Source organism: Uranotaenia lowii, chromosome 3, assembly GCF_029784155.1.
Source record: "Uranotaenia lowii strain MFRU-FL chromosome 3, ASM2978415v1, whole genome shotgun sequence".
In the NCBI taxonomy this organism is placed as follows: Eukaryota; Metazoa; Arthropoda; class Insecta; order Diptera; family Culicidae; genus Uranotaenia; species Uranotaenia lowii.
In genome coordinates this window covers 81,322,813-81,331,923 of record NC_073693.1, presented here as the reverse complement: position 1 = coordinate 81,331,923, position 9,111 = coordinate 81,322,813, and the positions used below count along the sequence as shown (strand labels likewise).

The 9,111-nt window shown below is 36.2% G+C and overlaps 1 protein-coding gene across 1 annotated transcript; it reads left to right on the top strand.

The window, feature by feature from the left end:
• Positions 1 to 3,718: 3,718 nt before the first annotated feature.
• Positions 3,719 to 8,885, top strand: LOC129755533 (uncharacterized). Its single transcript, XM_055752079.1, has 2 exons — positions 3,719 to 4,293; positions 4,358 to 8,885. Exons 1-2 carry the CDS (start codon positions 3,758 to 3,760, stop codon positions 5,433 to 5,435), a joined length of 1,614 nt encoding a protein of 537 aa, XP_055608054.1. The 5' UTR covers positions 3,719 to 3,757; the 3' UTR covers positions 5,436 to 8,885.
• Positions 8,886 to 9,111: the final 226 nt, after the last annotated feature.

Sequence of the window (9,111 nt, the reverse complement as noted above, 5' to 3'; positions counted from 1 at the left end):
TATCAATCTTCAGCTTTGTCGTATGAAAGGTATCAGTTTCAAGTAGTTGCAATGAAATTATACGGAAATATCGCCAAAAAAACAAAAATTTTGCCTAAAACATAAATAGGCGCATTTAGCCCGCACGGTTTGAGGTTTGGAAATTTTGACAACAGTTATAATAAAATCGATATCTCAAAAACTGAAGAAGATTTCAACATAAAAATTACTTCAATGTATAGAAAACAGACGTCTGCTCGTGTGTATATAGTTTTTGTAAACATATTCGATGAAATATTTGATAAAATCAGTTTTCTGCTTAATAGGCGCATATAGCCCGCTCCTCCCCTACACCAGAATCTTTGGATTCTAGAAGTGCTTTTTGACCTGTCCAAAAGACTTATACTAATTTTCAGCCGATTTGGACAACTTTTAGAAGTATTTTAACAAACCTCAAGTTTGTTTGACATTTTGACAACTTCATGTTAGCAAAATTTATGTGGTAATTTAAGGCAATTTGATAAAGGAAATGAGAAGGTTTGAGTTGAAATTAGAGAAACCCGTGCTCAGAGAGAGTGACAATGTGCTGATTGTTGCGAATTGTTTCATTTTGTGAAGCAGTTGTGGAATTTTGATCATTACCGTTCCAAATGCAATGAAAACTCTCTCCACTGCAATTCCTGGGACTCAGTCGTCGGGTGCAGAGATGCCAATGTGCCTGATTTTTCAGAATTTGCCTGATATTTCGAGGCTCAGCCTGACACCTGATATGCCATTGTATTTCCCTGATTTTTGAAAATAAGCCTGATTTTTTTTTGAATGTGATGGAAATGGGTAGTAAGAAATTGCATTAGATAAAATTGCTGAAGTGAAAATTTTAAGTGAGGACCAAAAAAAGGTCTTCACTTCGAGCGAAATTTCCGTTACTTTGATTACTTTGACGAAGCCTGATTTTTATTTTCATCAGTTCATGATTTTTAAAAATAAATTGTTGGCACCGACTCAGAGAGGCCTATAGGCCGAGAGAGTGTTAAGGCTATGATCATTTAGTATCCGGGCAGTTACAAACGATTGTATTTTAAAAACAATTCATTTGATCGAAAAACTTTCTATGGAGGAAATGATGGTGTTAATAGGACATTTAATAAAAAAGTTTAAAAAAAATTATTTATCAATGATTTCAAGAAATAATCTTACTTTTTCATAAAATCTCTTTTTTTATTTTTGCACACTTGTGTCAGTCATGTATTGATCTATTATTTTTACCACAGAAGTAAAACCTTTGCAAAATCATGATATTTAACACAAACTCATCTGGAAAAAGCAATTGGAATCTGGTTGGAACCTTTTCATGAGTAGGCATCTCGAATGATTTGATCTCATAAATCCGATTTTAATATAAATTTCTTCGTCCATCAGGACACATCTGTCACATTGCGTAAAAAACCGGTTGCACATATTGCAAACTAAGGAACTGTTCACTATTAGTTTTTTACTTGGTGTCTACTAGCCAGACAACACTTTTTGACTGACGGAAATGGATTAATTGCATTATTTAAGGGGTCTGCATTCAGTTATCCCCAATAACCATAGACTTTTTACAATATTTAAGTTCAAGGGTTTCATTCCGATGCTTGATTTTAACTTCGTGTGGATTTAAGAGTGGCTCTTTATACTTCTTAATCATTCGGTCCAAAAAAGAATCAGAAAAAATCAACAGTATATGAGTTTTCAAGTCGACAATGAAGAATTTTCGGGGCGCAAAATGCGCAAAAGGCGCAAATTTGTGCAAAATTATTTTTACCATGTCTTTTTGCATCGTAAATATCTCGAACACATTAACTTAAAAATCTGGCAAAAAAAGGCAAGACAGTCCTTTTCATAATCAACACAACGCTGCTAAAGTGCATATCCGAGCTCTAATAACGTAGCTATCACCAAAATAAAGTGCCCGGATACTAAATGATCATAGCCTTATGTTCAAACTGTCGGCTACACAGCATTACCAAATAAAAGATATGAAACTCAGAGGTTTATTAAGATTATGGCTTTAACTAATAAACTGTTCTCCAGTTTTTGCTCTCTAAAGATGTATATGGAAATTTCCAATTCTTAAATTTTAATTCCTCCCATAACATTTTTGGTTGTTTTTGCTGCCGGAAATAGCATTAAAAATATTGAAAGCGATCCATTCAGTCCTGAATAAGTGCAACGAGCTTTTATTTTGTATGGAAATTTGTATGGGAAAACAAAATTTTTCTTTCAAAAATCACCAGAGATGTACTGAAAGCTCCAAAAAATATAAGTTTGAATAAAAATATTCCTTGGTTCTTGCAAAACATTCATGTCAACAAGGCACAAACCTTACTTGTACCCCAGAAAAGATATTCGATGTTGATGGCAGTCAGGAAATCTTTCGATTAATAGAACCTTTGAAAAAACTTTTCATGAAATTATTCAAAGCTCTTGCAAACAAAATCAGCCATTTTTAAACTTTTTTCAATGGATTCAGATTTTTTGTTTTGAAATTGTTATGACTTTTTCATAAAATGCTTAGCTGCTAGCAAAAAATGAAGCATCAGAAAAATCAAATTAAAAACCAAAGACCAACCCGGACAACCATTTGGTGGGTATTTCGAATTTGCATTCAAAGATACGTGCAAATATACGTGTAAAAATATCGTATAGAATGCAGCAAAACCAGTAAATACGTATCATTTTGGAGGCCATATAGGTACATTAGCACACATATTCTTGATTTGGATTGTATTGTCGTAATACAATCATGCAATGCATTTAAATTCGATAAAGAATATGCATGGGCCGCACATTGTAGGTGCAGATATACGAAAATGAATTTAATTAACAATCTATACGATATAATCTGTAAAATAAAATACGACTTCTGGTTGTCTGGGAACTTCATTTCGAGATTATTTTAATTTTCTGGATGATTTTATGTGCAAGAATTTCTTCTTCTCTACACATTTGACATTTCCATACAAAATTGAAACGCGTTGCGCTTACTCAGGAATCAATCAATTCATTTCAAATTTCACACTGATGTTTGGTGACCTAATAGGCATTGAAAAATATATGGGAGCAAAAAGCCATTTTGTGCAGCGGTCTGATGTAGTGTCATGGAATAATTAAAAATGGTATTGCCAAGGCAGCCCTTCTCTTTTATTGGTACAGACTGTGATGTCACAATCGTGAAAAAATTGTTTATTTACTAGAGAACTTGCCTTTTACGTTGATAATTCGAAGAATTTGCTGGAAATTTTCCAATATGGAAAATTCTAGAAGATTTATTGCGCATCAAGATCGTTACAAAAAAGGAACTTCGAGTAATTTTTCTATAAAATAGACCATCGAAGTTCGAAAAAAATGGTGGATTTTCCCAACTCAAGAGACCTTACATTAATTTTTGTTCTTAAACATGTTTTTCTTTGAAAATTCTCGTGAATTCTCATATAAATATCTGATTCAACAGTTTTTGTGGCGTCATAAAAAATCCAATATGGCGCTCGACCCTCTCGACACTATCTTATTTAAATGCTTGGTAAAGTGTAACGTCTTTTGAGAGAGCTTAAGCACATCAATTGAGTCGTTGAATTTATCTGCCATCGAACTCTCCATGATAGCATTATGTTATAGGTGCATGGCCTAGTGCATGGCCATCGGCACGCTACATTTGCGTGTTGTTTTCCGTGTGAAGCTTCTGTACTGTTGAAGTAGTTGAGTGTTCAGTTGAACTCGAGGATTGTGGCGGATCAGAATGTTACCACGGTACGATCCAGAGGCTCGGATCTGGTATGGTCCTCAAACGGAGGCAGATGTTGAAACGGGTGCAGGTTTTGGTCAGATTTTGTTTGAAAAGTTAAAGCTCAATCCAGAGCATGTGGTGCAAATCGACGGAGATAGTGGAAATGAAATGACACGTGCGGACATGTTGATGAGAGCTATAAGAGTGATCCAAAATCTTCAAGATGAAGGATTTAATAAATGTGACATGGTAACTTTGGCATGTGCAAATAGCGAAAATTTGGGCCCCTTAGTTGTGGGTTTGCTTTTTGGTGGATTGCCCTTCAACGCCCTGGCGGCAAACTACTCGGTAGATGATATGGCTCACATGATGAAAATAACGGAACCAGCCCTCGTATTTTGTGATGATAGCAACTACGACGTCGTCCGAAAGGCAATTGATATCGCCTCAATCAAACAACCGAAAGTGTATGTTTTCGAGAGCGATAGAGCTGGTATCAACAATGTCGAAACGCTACTGAAGCAAACGAATCGTGAGACTGAGTTTCGGTATGTTGTTTGCTATGACCAATATAACGTAAATCTACTATAACTGGCATATTTTATGTTTCAGCCCTGTACAAATAATTGATCCACTCCATGAAATAGCAAACATCACGTGTACATCTGGTACAACGGGACCTATGAAAGGGGTCTCAGTATCTCATGCTCGCTACATTAGTGGACTATCGAAAGCAAATTTGCCAAACAGTTTGCAAACAATGTTTACATTCAGCTCACTATTCTGGGCGTCCGGCGTTTATTGCTTCTTCGCATCCATCATTAACGACATACCAAAACTGATAACGCGCACGGCCTTCAACGAAGATGTCTTCTTCAACCTGATGCAAAAATATAGCTTAAGCTGTATTTTCACTCCACCATCATATGCAAACCTGCTGCTCAATCATCCGAGAGCAAAATCAGCCGATTGGAGTAACGTTCAGCTGTGGTGGCTTGGAGGAAGCAACGTTCGGGATCAGCTTCGAGATGCCATCGATGAGCTGCTTCCAAGGGGACGATCTTTTAATATTTTTGCCAACTCGGAGCTGGGAACGATTGCTATCGATCTCATCAAACGTAAACCGAAAGCAGCAGGTCAAATTGCGGAAAATATTTGTGCAAAAATTGTAGACGATCAAGGAAGTCTCTTGAAGAATGGGGAAATCGGAGAGCTTGTCACTAAGCATTGTTATCCATTTTCTGGGTACTACAAAAATCCTGAGGCTAATGCTGAGGCAATAGATGGAGAGGAATGGCTTCGAACCGGGGATTTGGCGTTTATTGACGATGAAGGCTTCCTCTTTCCCGTGGACCGGGGGAAAGAAATTCTCAAATATAGAAATTATCAAATTCCTCCAGGCGATTTGGAGCACATTATTGCTGGGATAGACGGAGTGAAGGAAGTTTGTGTGATAGGACTGCCTGACATCGATGAGTCATCTGATTTGGCTGCAGCAGTTGTAGTTAAGAAGTCTGGAAGTAAGCTGACTGGACCCGAACTGGTTGAAATTGTAAACGGTCAGGTGGTTGATTACAAGAAACTACGAGGGGGAGTGTTTTTCGTTGATCAATTGCCGCTTTCACCTGCCGGAAAGGTGCTCAGAAGGAAACTAAAGGAAATCATTATGAAAAGAATTTCTCGTGAATGAAGTTTGCTAGATTACGATTTTGGATTTTTATGTTCCATGAATCATATAAGACACAATTTTTTTTCCGGGAATTAAACACTACGGTATTTTTTTACCAAGATTTAAGACACCGATAGTTTGGCCTTTCTGAAAACTGAACGGAGCAGTCCGAATTGCAGGTACTTATATTTTAGGCCTGAACCAATATAAAATTATTTTTGTGTCTCCCAGTCCCATCCCTTCGATTTTCCCTGGAAATCCCAGAGAGAGTATTTAATAAATAAAGTTTAAGGTATTCTATTGAAAAATTTGATAAATTTTTCAAAAGTTAAACCTTTGAAAGAGTGTTGACTGTCGCTGTAGAAGAGAGGAGTTGTATCAGATTCTGTATCCGAGAATTTTTTCAACTTTTCGATCGTTAATAACTTGATTTTCCAATATCGCAATAAATATTGTATACAAGTTTGTTGCATACAAAATTTATTTAATTTTTTCAAACTTATTGGAAATTTGGATTATTTTTTATATACCAATCCCCCCAACGTGAAATTTTTCCAATCTTATTTGTTTTGGACATAATTTAATAAGTCCTTAGCGTTACGGGTTCATTTCTGTTGATTGTTCATTAGACTGTTCATAATCGACCAAAAATAGTATCAATAGTAGTTCCTTCTGGGTTCAAAAACAACTTTGCCAATTCTGGTTGCTCTATGCATTAAAATGGGCTGTAGCAAAAATTTCAAATTTTAATGCAGCTTCGGGCTTACTCTTTGCCAAAAATTTGTTATGTGGGGTTTCAAGTGACCAAGTTAGCTTAGTTTTTGTATAGATTTCACTACAGAAATCGCGTTATAATATCTCGAGACGTCCTACAATAAACATGTCAAACCAATATCAAAGGTTTTATTTAACGCCGGAAACCCTGCAGCTACAATGTGCATCGCGCCAAAGATGACATGATCAACTTTGTGAATACTGGCATAAAGATTCTAGCTCTTGAGCGAAACGATGCAACCTCTACATACAAATACTAAAGCAAATCAAGAATACCATTTTCAGGCATTTCTATCTTATTAGACATCTCAAAAAACAAGAAATAAAAAAAAATGCCGACGGGAGAGTGAGCATCGAACTCAAACCAACTGTCATAACTTGTCTTGTCAATTGTACCACTTGGTTATGTGTTCTACTTTGATCAGTTGGAGCACGAGGCTTTAATGTCATGAATATTCCCAAAAAAGCCCTCGGTCGATTCATTCGATATTTTTTACACTCATTTTCTAGTGTTTGGGTAGATCGTTTTTTTTTCATTCTGGGACAAACGAGAAAATGTTTTTTTTGCCTTGCAGTTTTTTTTTCTACTACGGGCATACATACACACGCTCAGCCCCGGTCATTTAATTCAAGGATATCTTCTCTGGCTGCCTTTCACTAGTACGGTGATTGTTTCACCTCTTATTTGTCTTGAGAATGGATATTGAGTAACGAGAAAATGTTTTATTTGGTATCTTTCAGACAATGTGGTTGCGCTGGGAGAATAATGCCAGCGGTCCCAAAGCTGGTTAATGCCAATTCGGCATAGCATTTTGTGCCAATTTTTCAAAACCCCAAGGATGTCATGATTTTGACCATATTGTTCATATTGAATCGAATTTTATGTTTATTTTGTATGGGGGTTCCTTCTTTCAAAAATGGAAAACATTATTGATATAGCAATAAAACATCAAGTTATGCACGTTAACTTGCATGTGTTCCTAATTTCATGAATATCATACGATATTTTTTTTTGAGTTTTGACATCAAGATATTAGTCCTACAGCAAGCAGCTAATGATTCAAATGCGAGATCATTTTTTTTCAAAATTCGAGCTGAAATTCAAAGTGTTATAAAATCGGGCATCTTATTTCATGTCATTCGTCCGAAGGCCAAAAGATGTTGTTCCGAATTGGACAATACGCTGGATGGGACGATTGGCCGAATGTTCTTTGGCTGAATTATCATCAGGCCGATGGACGAAAAGCGGAATGGAAAGGCCAGATGATCGCTAAGCTAAATGGTCATAAGGCAGAGAGGCTATCAAGGCGAAATTGATAAAATGTTGAATAAATGCTCGGACGAATAGATGCTAGGCCGAATGATTGCTAGGCCGAAGGGCTACAAAGTCGAATGGTCATCAGTCCAAATGGAAGGAAAGCCGAATATTGTAAGACTAAATGAAAAGTAGGCCGATTGGTGGTAATGCCGATCGTTCTTTAGGTCAAATGGTCGTAAGTCCAAAAGGATAGTTAGCTAAATGGACTTTGTCCAATGGACGAATGGCCCAATGATCATCAGGCAGATTAGACCTAAGGCCGAATAAATACTTTGGTGAATAAACGTTAGTCCGAATAGATAGAATGGAACCTTCGGCCAAAAACCGTACGTTCGATTCATCTTCGTAAAAACGGCCCATTGTATTTTTCGACCAAAAATCAATATGGCTATCCAACCTTTAACCAAATATATTTCTACCTGACGGCCTTCGACCGAATCTCCGATCCTCGTATCACAGATGTCTAATCGGCCTCTCAACCATTCGGCCAAAGGACTATTTCGCTTGTATTCACTCAGTCATAAAGCCTTTCTTCAAATTTTCTTTTATCCTTTCGGCCCAGTGTTTAGTCGGCCTAATATTCATTTGTCCTAATGACTATTAGACATAGTGGCCATTTAGCCTAACATGCAGATAAGCTTTAAGATAGGCGTAGTATCCTTTTGGCCTTGCGACTTTTTTTTTAAAACAACAATTCGACCTACCGTTGATTTGCTTCAACAGCTAACCGGATTAGCACGGAGAAAAAAGACGAAAATTTTTCCAATTATTTCAGCTAGTGATACCAATCAGTAAAGTGTAGTTGATTTTTTCGAATTCAACTACAAATATAATAGACTCGACTACAAACTGCTGAGTGACCTTACGCATTCAACTATGAATATAATGGATTCAACTTTAATTGTATAATTGGTTCAACTGTAACTACGACAGATTCAACTACAGTTATATGCTTGATTTTAGGCATACAACTATAAATATTTTAGATGTTTTATTTGAGGAATTCAACTATGAATATAACAGATTCAACTATAAATTTCTGGATGACCTGTGCACATTTCAATGAAAATATAATAGGTTCAACTTGATTGGTATAGTTAAATAATATGATTGTAAATATGATAGATTCAACTAAAAATGTATGATATTGAATGTCATTGAATTATAAACATGCTGAATCGAACTATATATCTACGATAGATTGTGAGAGATTGGACATATTTTCTCCAATGAACTATATTCCAGCAAAACATTGAGTATTTTCAGGTATGCGTATAGTAAGTTTCAACAGCGGAAAAAAGCAAAAAACGACGATATGAATCGGCAGATACAATTGAAGAATTGGCAAAGATTAAATCTATCAATAACTTGACTTTTAACTTGAAGTTTTTTTTACTGTGAGACCCCGATCAATCAAACGGAACCGGGGATCGACTGGTGTCAAACAAAATTGCAACCAAGTGCCCAATAAAAAAGCTTATTTTTTCGAGAACAGAACCTGGTTCGATTCGCGACTCAATTGACACGTTCCCAACGATAGCATCCTTCAATATATTGTGAGTTATGTTCCTTCTTTAATTTTTCAAAATTTTAATGAGATTTTTT